The sequence below is a fragment of the Sorex fumeus genome, unplaced genomic scaffold (genome assembly GCF_029834395.1).
Source record: "Sorex fumeus unplaced genomic scaffold, SorFum_2.1 ptg000098l, whole genome shotgun sequence".
NCBI lineage: Eukaryota > Metazoa > Chordata > Mammalia > Eulipotyphla > Soricidae > Sorex > Sorex fumeus.
Window position 1 is genome coordinate 74,667,981 of NW_026606155.1, and position 13,568 is coordinate 74,681,548.

The 13,568-nt window shown below is 43.8% G+C and overlaps 1 protein-coding gene across 2 annotated transcripts; it reads left to right on the plus strand.

The window, feature by feature from the left end:
* The first annotated feature begins 7,925 nt into the window (after positions 1-7,925).
* LOC130041761 (ribonuclease pancreatic-like) lies at positions 7,926-9,630 on the plus strand. 2 transcript variants are annotated; one of them, XM_056133994.1, is made up of 2 exons: positions 7,926-8,166; positions 8,880-9,630. In XM_056133994.1, exon 2 carries the CDS (start codon positions 8,905-8,907, stop codon positions 9,373-9,375), a length of 471 nt encoding a protein of 156 aa, XP_055989969.1. In that variant the 5' UTR covers positions 7,926-8,166; positions 8,880-8,904; the 3' UTR covers positions 9,376-9,630. The 2 variants fall into 2 exon arrangements, with proteins under 2 accessions (XP_055989969.1, XP_055989968.1); XM_056133993.1 differs by having other exon boundaries at positions 7,928-8,166; positions 8,876-9,630.
* The last annotated feature ends 3,938 nt before the right edge of the window (positions 9,631-13,568 follow it).

A 13,568-nucleotide genomic window follows, 5' to 3' on the forward strand; every position in this document is an offset into this window, starting at 1 on the left:
TGTAGATGTACCAGTTTCTTTAACCAGTCGTTTGTTCTCAGGTATTCAGGTTGTTTCCAGATTCTGGCTATTGTGAACAGTGCTGCAATGAACATAAAGATACAAATGTCATTTCTACTGTCATTTTTGCATCCTCGGGATATATTTCCAAAAGTGATATTGCAGGATCATATGGAAATTTAACTTCTAGTTTTTGAAGGAATGTCCAAATTATTTTCCAGGAAGGCTGGACCAGTGGGCATTCCCACCAACAATGAAAGAGTGTCCCCTTTTCCCTGTATCCACTGGTTGCTTTTGTTCTTTTGAATGTGTGCCAGTCTCTGTGGTGTGAGATGATATCTCATTGTTGTTTTGATCTACATCTCCCTGATGATTAGTGATGTGGAGATTTTTTCGTGTGCCTTTTGGCCATCTGTATTTCTTTTTTGAGGAAACTTCTGTTCATTTCTTCTCCCCATTTTTTGATGTGGTTAGAGGATTTTTTTCTTGTACAATTCTACTAGTGTCTTGTATATCCTGAATATTAATCCCTTTTCAGATGGGTATTGGGTAAATATTCTTTCCCATTCTGTGGACTCTCTCCGTATTTTAGTCACTGTTTCTTTTGAAGTGCAGAAGCTTCTTAGTTTGATGTAGTCCCAGTTTATGTTTGTTTCCACTTGGTCAGTGGTGTTTCATCCTTAAAGATGCTTTTAGCTTCAATATCATGGAGGGTTCTGCCTATATTTTCCTCCGTGTACTTTATGGATTCTAGCAGTCTCCTGGCCCCGTGCCTGGCTGTCCTCACCGGGGCCCCTTGGAGGGGTTGAGCTTTCCTCCCAGCCCCGACCAGGGCTCTGGCAGCCAAAGACCTCCAGGACCAGCCACCACCATGCTGAGACCACTCTCCGCACACCTGAAGGTACCGGCAGAGGAACCAAGGCAAGCGGGTCTCGGGGGGGCTGAGATCTCCAAGCCTGCTTGGATCGGGGCTGAGCATCCTCCACCCAGATCCTCCAAATTCCAGTAGGCGGGGGTCACACCCACCAACTGGCCCCCTGGAGCCGTGTAATCCCATCAACGGCCAAGACTCAGAGACTATAAAAACCAGCTCCCGGAACCATGCGGCTGCATTCGTGGCCGCGTAACATCTTATTATGACCTCTTATTATCTCATTCTTACTTTGGATAAACTGTCAGGCTACTGAATGTAGCCTGCCCACATGGCAGAGTCTGGCAAACTCCCCGTGGTGTACCCAATATGCCAGATACCAGTAACAATGATGGGTCTCATTCTCCTAAAGAGCCTTGAATATAATCTCAGGGCTAGGATGAAGGAGACGTTACTGGGGCCTGCTCAAGGCAATAGACAAATAACAGGATGGTCGTGGTTTTATGGATTCATGTCTGATATTGAGGTCTTTAATCCACTTTGATCTGATTTTTGTGCGTGGTGTTAGACAGAGGTCAGAGTTCATTATTTTGCAGGTAGCTATCCAGTTTTCCCAGCACCATTTATTGAAGAGGTTTTCCTTGTTCCACTTTACATTTCTTGCTCTTTTGTTTAAGTGGTAATATATGTGAGTGTCTGTGACAGAATATTCAACACTGTTCCATTGGTCTGCAGGTCTCTTTCTAGCCCAATACCATGCTTTTTTAATTACTACTGCTTTGTAATATAGTTTGAAGTTATGGAAGGTGATGTCACCCATCTTATTTTTCCCAAGGATTGCTTTAGCTACTTAGGGCTGTGGGGGCGTGGTTATTGTTTCATATGTATTTCAGGAATGTTTTGTCTATTTCTTTGAAAAAGGTCATAAGTATCCTGATCCATGAAAAATGTCATGGGTAAGGCAGTCCCTGAATTAAATCTGTATAGTGCTTTGGGGAGTATTGCCATTTTGATAATGTTAATCCTCCCTATCCATGAGCAGGGGATGTGTCTCCATTTCCTAGTGTCCTCTTTTATTTCTTGAAGTAGTGTTTTGTAATTTTTCTTGTGTAAGTCCTTTATCTCTTTGGTTAAGCTAATTCCGAGGTACTTGATTTTCTGGGTACTATTGTGAATGAGATTGTACTTTTAATGTCTCTTTCTTTTCTTTCGTTATTTGTATATATGAAACCCATGGAGTTTTGGGTGTTGATTTTGTAGCCTGCTACTTTACTAAACCGACCTATTATTTCTAAGAGTTTTTTGTAGCTTTTAGGGTTTTCTAAATATAGTATCATATTGTCTGCAAATAGTGATAGCTTGACCCTTCCAAGAAAGTAATTATTATGAAATATATTAGGAACTCTTCTAAAACCATCCATATTTACATTTCCTTTCTACCAATCAAGATGATTTTCTTAGAATTTTGATTTTTGAGAAACAATGTCTCAAAAAAATTTAACAAATTGCCACAAACAGTGCTTATTTACTTATTTAAACACAGTAGCAAAGATTTCAAAACTATTAAATAAAACTTAATTTTTCAAATTCAACATAGGTTTGCTTAAAGACCTAGTAACAAAAACAGATATGAAATTAAATTATTTTAATAATAACATCTCAGTTTACCAGGAAAATTAAGAATTTAGTTTTTAAAATTACAATCATTTACCTTTACTTTTTAACTCATTTTACTGGGGTGTTTGGGTCATATACAGCAGTGCTCTGTGTACTGGCTCTGTGTTCAGGAGTGATCTCTGGCAGTGTTCATGGAGTCATATGTGGCAGTCAGGATTTGAACAGGAGTTGGTGGGATGCAAGGCAAGCACCTAAACCCCTGAGCTATCTCTAAGACTCTTTAACTCCCAATTTTTAATTAAGAACATTAGAGACCGGAGCAATAGTATAGTTTTGTACATGACTGACTCAGTTTCTTTCCTGGACTCCATTTCATACCCCGTGCCCCTGCCTCCAGGACTGATTCCTTAGCACAGAGCCAGGAGTAAGCCCTGAGTATCTCCAGGTGTGATCCAGAAACCAAATAAATAAGTAAATAAATAAATAAATATGTTAAAACCATTTGGGGCAACTTTTACTTTAAAGTGATTCTATTCTACACCTCCCCCCCCAAAAAAATATTGCTGAAAACATACATTAATTTGTAAGACAAACAGCCTAATTTCTAATTGAAGCTGCATCATGGTCTATAAAATAAAAAACAAAATAGCTTTTCAGTAGAGACCTCTATTACTAGAGTATCTAGATTCTGATCAGTTCGTGCCAGCTTTTTCTTATACTTTCAATCCATTTAATATCTTCCCAATAAGAAATTCAGATTAAAAATTCAAATTTTCCCATTGCCCCAATTATTGTTTTAGAAACCTATCAATCTATTTGTGAGCCAACAAACCAATAAACAAAACATAGCCCACGAATAAAGCACTGAGTGGGCCTCTCAAAGTACACAAAGATAGACTGATGAATTGGGTAAAAGTCCCTAAACGTTCCTACCCAGAGAATGCTCAAAGATTCATCCCAAATTCATAGGGAAATGGAAATCAGATGAAAGGGAGTTAGTTCCTTAACTTCCTTTAACTCCAAGGAGCTTTTCCCAGTCATAGACACAGAAGTCACACAGACACACAGACACACACACACAGACACACAGACACACAGACACACACACACACACCACACACACACATGGTTTTTGGCCTGTCAGGAAAGGGTAAAAGGCAGCCATTGGCAGAGGAAGAAAAAGAGAGGGGAAAGGCCCCTATGGCCAAGAGGCCCAGTTGCCTGTTGACCAGTGGTGCTCATCTGTTTCTTTGTCACCCACAACAGATTCAACTGCCAGCTGGTTTTGCTTCGGGGAGGTCAGGAAAGAGTTCTAATGGTACTGAGACAGCAATTAGAAGATGACTGTTCAAGAAGGGGATTTTACTCTGAATGGCAAAAAAGCACATGAGAAAATGCTCTACATCATTAATCATCAGGGAGATGCAGATCAAAACCACAATGAGATACCATCTCACACCTCAGAGACTGGCCCACATTCAAAAGAACAAAAGCAACCAATGCTGGCACGGATGTGGCGAGAAAGGAACACTCCTTCACTGTTGGTGGGAATGCCGACTGGTTCAGCCCTTCTGGAAAACAGTATGGACGATTCTCAAAAAATTAGAAATTGAGCTCCCATTTGACCCAGCAATACCACTCCTGGGAATATATCCCAGAGAGGCAAAAATGTATAGTCGAAGTGACATCTGCACTTGTTTGTTCATTGCAGCACTCTTTACAATAGCCAGAAACTGGAAGAAACCTGAATGCCCAAGAACAGATGACTGGTTAAAGAAACTTTGGTACATCTACACAATGGAGTACTATGTAGCTGTTAGAAAAGATGAAGTCATAAAATTTACATACAAGTGGTACAACATGGAAGTATCATGCTAAGCGAAATGAGTCAGAAAGAGAGGGATAGACATAGAAAGATTGCATTCATCTGGGGGATATAAAGTAACAAAATATGAGATTAATACCCAAGAATAGCTGAGATCAGCACCAGGAGGATTACTCCATAGCTTAGAGGCCAGCCGGGCATTCTAGGGGAAAGGGCAGCTCAGATAGAGAAGGGAGCACCAAATAAAGGGTGTTTGGAGGATCCTCCCAGGAGGGGAGATGCATGTTGAAAGTAGACTGTGGACTGAACATGTTTGCCACTCAATGCCTCTTTTGCAGACCACAGCACCCAAAAGGAGAGAGAGAACAAAAGGGAATGCTCTGCCACAGAGGCAGGGTGGGATGGGGGGGGGTGGGGGTGGGAGGGATATTATCCATGGTGGTGGAAAGTGGGCACTGATGGAGGGATGGGTATTTGATCATTGTATAATCGAAACCCAAGCACAAAAAATTGTAAATCTACAACTGTACTTCATGGTGTTTCACTAATAAAAAGAAAAAAAAGTGGGGGATTTTACAAATAAAGAGAATATAAAAGCACTTTCTTAGGACAGTGGGAGTCAAAAGAACAATGGAATCCTCTGGGAACTGATTACCCGAGGTGCTCTACATCTTGTTTACAGATTAAAGCAGAATAGAGTTAGGAATTCAGACCTGGAGTAGTAAAGCCTAAGGGCATTTGCCTTGCAGACCACCCAGCTGGATTGCATTTCTGGCACCCATCATTCTGAAACCCTCCAGGAGTGACTCCTGAGCTCAGAGCCAGGAGAATGCCCTAAGCACCACTAAGTCTGGCCTGAAAAAAACGAAAACCAAACAAATGGAAATAGAAGTTATATCTGGCCCAGTCCACCTCTTATTTCTCCCCACCACTCTTATCATAATAGATAAGTCAGAGGCCTGACTTATGAAATACCTCAGTATTTCAGTGAAAGAATGCTTCCCCTGAGCCAGTTACTCTGGGGACAAATTTGTGGACAATTCAGATGAGGTGTGTCCCATCTTTATTCTTCAGGGATTAGGGAGTGTGAGCAGAGCATTCTCCGACTCAGGGCTCCTCCTACTCAGGGATTTTCAGGATCACTGGAGTTAAAGCAGCCCAGCTCCTTATGGGTGAGACTGTGGAGGAAGGTCCGTTGGGTGAGGCACTGACTTGCCAGGGGAATCCAACTGTAACTACCCTGATTGTCTCTCTCATTCTGCTTCTCCCCCTGCCTAGAATCAGGCAGCAGGCTCCCATGGAAGGGCAAGGCTCATGGTGTGGAGCAACCATCCAGTTAAGATAACAAGATAACAGAAAGCAAATGACGCCTTTTTGTGGAATGCCCAAGGAGATGAAAACTGGCCAACTCTGGAAGCAGGGAACTCCTGAAGGACTCCACTTATCCCAAGCCCATGCCTGCAGGGAACTTGTCCTAAGCAGGGAGGGAAGAGGTATCTGGCCAGGGAGGCAAGCATAAAAAAAAAAAAATGATGTAATGATGGGAATGCCCTGCCACAGAGGCAGGGTGGGATAGGGGGGATGGGGGGTGGGAGGGGTCCTGGGACCCATGGTGGTGGAAAATGGGCAGTGATGGAGGGATGGGTATTTGATCATTGTATAATTGAAATCCAAGCACAAAAATTTGTAAGTCTACAACTGTATCTCATGGTGTTTCACTAATAAAAAAAATAAAAAATAAATAAAACAATGATTCCGTTAGGTCAAAATGGGATGGCAAAGGCAGGTCAGAGGAGTCATGAAAAAGGCCTGAAATCAGTTGGTGAATGACTGCGGTGGGGAATCTGAGAGTTTTCCCACTAAAGTTAAGAGGGAGAAGAACTAGGAGTTAAGAGCTAGTCTCAGAGTATCTCCGCAAATTTTATTCCAAATCTCCACCACCAGAGAGGACACACAAAAGGAGTATCAGTGACAGCCTGGAGACCAAAGCACCCCTATCCTCCTCCCATCTGCTTCCTGCACCTGCCTGGTCCTGACCTCCCCCAGGGCAGGGCAGCATTTCTGTCTCTGGACAACAGAGGAATGAAAAATGGGGAAGAAGAAGAGCTAAGGCGACAGCCAAAGTGGAAAACAAAATCTCTGAATGACACTCCTTCATGTCAAAGGCAGGGAATTCTTCCAGTATTGACACTGCCTAGCCTATTACCTGATTCAATACTTTAATACAATACCACTTATCTGGCATTTACCTGGCTGTCTGTTTTTGTGGAGAAAGGATTTCCATGGTTAAGTAAGGGAGCACGATACAATATTGTAGGAGAAAAGAGCCAGACAACCAGAGGGAATCAGGGCTCTGAATGCACCGTGAGGAGTCAAACTTAAGAGCAGGAGTACAACAAAGAATGGTCAAAGTGAATGTTAGTGACCTTGTTCCTTGTGGATGAGTTTTCACTTGCTTCTGGAAAGTGAAGCTAGAGCTAATTGTGACACATTCTAGGTTATCTTTTGTAGCATCCAGCACTCTACAGCTTTGAACCTAGTATCTTTGAATGGCCTGACTGGTGCATGAAAACTTGTGACTGGAAATCAGAGTAAAACTTAGGGCGGTGGGGCGGTAGAGGAGAGGGAGAGAGAGAGAGGGAGGGAGGGAGCGAGGGAGGGAGGGAGAGAGAGAGAGAGAGAGAGAGAGAGAGAGAGAGAGAGAGAGAGAGAGAAATAAAAATCTCCATCCTGTTGATACATTCCCAAGAGATATTGAGAAATGCTCGGAATGCCTCCAAGTACCCAAGGGACAGCCCCTTGTTTCTGGAGATTTAGAAAACCACATGAATAAACAGAGCAGACACAGGCACCAGAGTCATTACAGAGATTAAGACAAGTGAGGGAAACAGAAGATCAGTTACTCAGAGACTGGAGTAAGAATAGCTTCATCTTCTCAAGGGAGCGGGAGGCGAAAGGAAAGGCTCTCTCGAGACCAGGGAGGAAGAGGCAGAGACTGGGCCTGAACTTCTAACCTCCCCAGTGAAGTCTCCTGACTGACACTTGCCCCATGCTCAGGCTCTCATCTCTAGCCATCAAAGATTAGAAGCAAGAGATGAAATGAAAATGGTCCGATGCCACCAGATTTTATTAGAAAATGAAAGCACGTGTGGCTTAGAAGAGGATCCTAAAAAAGAGAGGCAAGTCCAATGAGGAGAGGTTTCCCCTTCTTTTTCTGTATTTGTACTGTGCTCAGATATATTTTTGCCTTGTTGTTTAGCCTGAGGAATGCAGGATGTCAAAACCTAGGCAAGCAGGATGATACATGATGGCTGTCATTTGGGCCCTTTGTCAGATTTGGCACTGAAACATTCTATTCATCCCATTCTCAAAGTAATTCCTTTTCTCATAAATTTACCTTGCTTATTTCCTTTTGTTCTTTGCTATTTCCGACATCACATAGATCCAGTGTTCTTTGCCTTTTGTTAGTCTCCAAGTGCTATTTGCTAAACATGGTTTCCAAAGATTAACTAGAACTTGTTTAGGGATGGGACATAAGGACTGTATGACTTTCTCTGCAGCTTCTGGTGAAGAGAGGAGAGCAGCAGAGAGATGAGATTCAAGTGCTAAGAAAAGCTTCTGTTGGCAAAGACTCACTCTCCTCAGCAGCTCTGAAAAAGGGTGGCCTGGGCCATTCCCCACCCCTTCCTCTCAAAGGCTTTGTTTCCCTCTGAAGAGAAACCTCTGAAGCTCCTCCCATCCTTCTCTACTTAAAAAGCAAGCCCCTGGTTGTTAGTGTAAGGTCTAAACCTCTAGGATCCAGTCATTGCAAGACTGACCTCTGATTCTCCCTGGGACCAAGTTCAAGAACCAGGTAAGCAACCTATGAGGTGTTTTCTTGAGATGCTTCTGCTCAAGGGTTGGAGAAGAGGGAGCCAGAGTGAGGTAGCATGGAGAAAGTTTGGACCTTGCAAATATCAGCTGGAAGTAGGATGGGGTCTCAGTGTAGCATTTAGGCTGCAGAGAGAACCCATAGAGTTGGAGAGGGAGCAGCCCTCATGTTGCTTCCCGGGCATGTAGTATCTCCTCTTTGGAATACAATGGCATTGGTTTATGTTGTTCGTGCCAGGCACTGGCTGGGTTTCTATTGTGTTATGAGACAATAAAGCTCTGTCAGCCTTGATCCTGGATTCATGGAGGTATCTTAGGGTGATAATTAAGATTATGATTTATTTAAAAGGATTCTCTATGGATTTTCAGAGTACTGGGTAGAAATACATTTTATTTTTTTAATGTATTTTGTATGAAGAACCAAATAATAAAACCCCTCTGCTATTCAAAGACATGAATGGCAGGATTTTTGTGCGCTCCTGAAGTCAAAACCTAGGCGGAAGTTTGGACTATTTCTAGCAAGTGGGAGTCAAAGCTCCTGAGTGTATATGGGAGTCTGATTGCTTGTTAATTCTTGCTGGCAGAGGATATCTGTCTGACTGAGTTGCAGACAGATTTTGACCAGGGAGACCCCAGGTGGAAGCAGGGGTTCTCATCCTTGGGGGCTGCTTTTCCTCTTTTCTCTTTCACAGGCAGGTTCCTATAGGCGACTGAAGTCACCATGGCTCTGAAGAAGTCCCTCATCTTTTTCCCCCTGCTGGTCCTGATGCTGCTGCTTCTGGGCTGGGTTCAGCCTTCCCTGGGCAAGGAATCTCGGTTCAAGAAGTTCCAGAGGCAGCATGTGGACACTGACAGTTCCCCTAACAGCAACTCCAACTACTGCGATGTGATGATGAAGCGCAGGAAAATGACACAGGGACGGTGCAAGCCCGTGAACACCTTTGTGCATGAGCCCCTGCCAACAATCCAGGCTGTCTGCCAGGAGCAAGATATCCCCTGCAAGAACGGGCAACCCCACTGCCACAAGAGCAGTGACATCATGCATCTCACAGACTGTCGCTGGAAGAAAACTAACAGAGATGGCAGCTGTGTTTACCAAACCACCCGGAGAGAGGGACACATCATTGTGGCCTGTGAGGGGAGCCCATCCTTGCCTGTCCACTTTGATGGTTCGGTGAGGGTTGAAGTCTAAAGTCAGAGCAAGAGACGTCCCTCCACCACATCACCTTGGCCGCTCCTCTCCCCCTCTGCTTGTTCCCCTCTATCTTCTTTGCAGGCGAAAAACTCAAGTTAGTGCTCTGATCAACCCATAAATGCTTCCCTGGACTGATGTCTGTCCTATATAGTTTGGGGCTGAGGAGTGGGTTGTGAGGTGGGCCCCATGTTAACCATTCATTGCTTCTTTCAATAAAGCACAATTGCAACAGCACTTGCCTTCCTGCATCTGTTCCTATCAGGGGCTGCATGTGTGATTACTTCCCTGAAATGGATGAGAGCAGTAAATCTGGTTTGTTTCAGTGAGCTGCAGATGGAATAATTTTATTATTATTCACTTCTAACTCATCAAGTTAATGACCGGATATTTCTTTCCTGTAGATTTCTTAATTCTTGTTTTCTTTTTTTTTCCCATTTTTTTTTATTAGTGAAACACCATGAGGTACAGTTGTAGATTTACAATTTTTTGTGCTTGGGTTTCGATTATACAATGATCAGATACCCATCCCTCCACCAGTGCCCATTTTCCACCACCATGGATAATATTCCCCCCACCCCCATCCCCCCATCCCCCCCACCTCTGTGGCAGGGCAATCCCCTGTGTTCTCTCTCTCCTTTTGGGTGTTGTGGTCTGCAAAAGAGGCTTTGAGTGGCAAACATGTTCAGTCCATAGTCTACTTTCGACATGCATCTCCCCTCCTGGGAGGATCCTCCAAACACCCTTTATTTGGTGCTCCCTTCTCTATCTGAGCTGCCCTTTCCTCTAGAATGCCCGGCTGGCCACTAAGCTATGGAGTAATCCTCCTGGTGCTGATCTCAGCTATTTTTGGGTATTAATCTCATATTTTGTTACTTTATATCCCCCAGACGAATGAAATCTTTCTATGTCTATCCCTCTCTTTCTGACTCATTTCGCTTAGCATGATACTTTCCATTCTTGTTTTCTTTTGTTCTGTTTTGTTCTCCCAAGCAGTGCTCAGGAGACCTAGGGACCCTCCCTGAGATTCTCCTAGGGACAGAGCATACTCCTGGGTCTCCAGAGCTGAACAAGGGACCAGACAGTGCCAGGGATAGAAATCTTGGCTGCATGGCAAGTCTTGTATCGTAACCCCAATACTATCTCTCAAGACCCTCCTGCATATTTCTTAATGCAAAGATAAAAGTTTTTAAGTATGACTTAAAAGGGTTAGATAAAAAGGAGCTCTGGTTTGTGACACTGTCATGGGAAACTGTCATGTGGGATGAACTGATAGAGAACTTCAAACACAAAAATCTCAGCACAGAGGGAAGATAGGATGACCTCTGGGGGAAGAAGGGAGAGGAATCTATGAAATTATGGCTCAAATTTTCTGAGATTCCCCCCTTTCCTTTCCTTGTCATTATTGTTATAACCAGGGGGTCACACACCTGGCACACGAGGCTCTCACATTTAGTTGTGCTATGTCTCAGGCGAGGGTGGGAGAGTCACGTACACAGACTGTGGTGCTTGTGCGCATTCTGGTTGTGGTTCTCACCAGAGGTCGCTGCGGTGTTCACACACAGGCCTGTCGGGCTGCATCTCTCGAGTTATGTTGCTCGCTGGAGCTTGCACCCTTTATTGTGGTCCCTCATGCCCCTGTGCTGCAGCCAGAAGCCACTTGCAGTATCAGGAATCACAGACAGTTTTGCAACCAGGGGACTGTGCTCACATTCAGTCTCATACTTGTAAGGACAGATGCTTATGTCCCTGAATCCTTGGTGCTGATTTTGTTTTTGTTTTGAATGAGCTATTATTAAATAGGAAGAATGGTCGTCATCTACTTAGAAAATTGCACCTGACACCTTGGAGTCAAAAGGGACCTCAGAGATCATCAGATTGAGGGAGAACAAGATGCCAATATGTGTGCCAACTCTGATAGAAAGTGCTAGCCCAGAAAGTTGTAGAAAAAATTCTGAACCAGAAGGAAGGATGCTTGCCTTGCACAAGGCAGACCTGTGCATTTTATATGGTCCCTGGAACACTGCCAGGAGTAATTATTGAGCAAAGACCCCGGAGTTAAGCCCTGAGCACACCCCCAAACAAAACGAAACAAAAGCAAACAAACAAACAAAAAAACACCCAAAAAATCCCCACAAAACTTTTAAAACAGCATAGTTGAATAGTAGCCTCTATGGGAAGGAACAAGGGAGGTAAAGGTGTGTCATTCACTGGACAATCCTAATCTGATGAAACCTTTGCCTTTTTTTTTTTTTTTTTTTTTTTTTTGCTTTTTTGGTCACACCTGGCGATTCACAGGGGTTACTTCTGGCTCTGCACTCTGCACTCAGAATTACCCCTGGCAGTGTTCAGGGGACCATATGGGATGCTGGGAATTGAACCCAGATCTGCCTCATGCAAGGCAAATGCCTTACCTGCTGTGCTATTGCTTCAGCCCCCTGAAATCTTTGCCTTTGACAAAAGAACAGGAACTAGAGACTCAGAAAGATTCAGTGAGAGCTGGAGCAATAGTACAGCAGATAGGGCATTTGCCTTGTACACCACCAACCCAGGTTCAATTCCTGGCATCCCATATGAACCCCTGAGCACTGTGAGGTGTTAATTCCTGAGTACAGGGCCAGGAGAAACCCCTTAATATCGCCAGGTGTGACCCAAAAAGTAGAAAGAAAGAAAGAAAGAAAGAAAGAAAGAAAGAGAGAGAGAAAGAGAAAGACAGAAAAGAAAAAAAAGAAAGTGAAAGAAGGCTCAGAAACTTGCTTATGCCACACTGCTAGTTGGTGGCACAACTTGGGCTAGACCCCAAGACTCCCGGTGGCTTGCCAGTCATTATTATCTCTGCCACTAAACACTTTCATCAGAAAATTTCCTTGCCTCTTTTCTCTAAGTGTGAGAGAGGCATGGTGTTTTCCTGAGGTCACCTGTGTGCTCTTTCCTAAGTTGCCATTGTAACTGTTTTGGGAATGAACTCACTTCTTGCCCATTTCTTCCTTGCAGTCAGTGAAAGGGTTAGACTTGGATCATGTCCGCCCTTCATCTGGGTTCAGTCCCTGGTTCATGTTGTTCCTGGCAGTCCAAAAGGTCAGAGAATTAGAGGAAAAATCCAGCCTCTAACCAGTTTGACCAGTTCTGTCAACAAGTCTATGAAAACATTTATAAAGGTTGGGAATTGCTGAGATTTTCTTCTTTAGTAAAGTGATTCTTGCGCCCTGGGGACATCTCTGTGCACAAGAAGATTTGCAGGTGAGAGCTGCAGGGGGCAGCATTTCTTTGATAAAGGGCTTAACTCCTTTTATTTTTTTAAATTTTAGTGTAAGAGTACTGCTATTTATTCAGTCATTGATTAAACTGGTTGAATTGGGCATGAACTCCACATTACTTTTTTTTACTCAGAATGTTAATTTTATTTTATTATTTTTTAATTACCGTGATATACAGTTACAAATCTTTCCTGTTTGAGTTTCAGTCATACAATGATCGATCACCCAACCCTCCACCAGTGTACATCTTCCACCACCAAGAATCCCAGTATCCCACCCCTCTCCCTGTCTCTCTGCAGACAATCTCCCCCATACTCTCTTTTGTATTGCTTGTTATGAATAGCATAAGATCTCATGGCCATGCAATCCTGAATTCTAAAATTTTAGATAATTAAGGTCTGGAGAAATCTCTGCAGTGAGCTGCTCGGTTCGGAGATTCCTTTCTATGTCTCTGGATCATGGCCATTAAGGAGCTCAAGTAGCAGCCGGATGCAGTTTGTAGGCATGATCTCCAGGGTCCCATGCGGACAGGGGATTAGAGGGACCAGCCCATTTCCTATTCCTTGAGGCCTGGATTTTGCCGTCACTGAACCCGTGTACCTGCACTTCTCGTTGGGTTCTGGAAGTTGGTGGATGCCAGGTTTCTTAGGGGGTAGGTGGAGGGATGTCTGAGGCATCCCAGTGAAGTTGCCCTGGCTTAAAATCCTGTTGTATCTCTGTAGCGAGCTCCTGGGTTCCGAGATTGTTTTGTGTGTCTTTGGATCATGACCCTTGTTTCCATCTTCGCCAGAGAAATAAGCTATTGGCATATGCCTTTCAGGGCATGCCTGCTCTTCTACAGTATGCCGCACCGCTGGCCCTAACTGCGGCTTTTGATCTCTTGAGATTTGGGGTCTCTGAAATAATGCCAATAAATGAGCTTGTATAGCTGAGCCA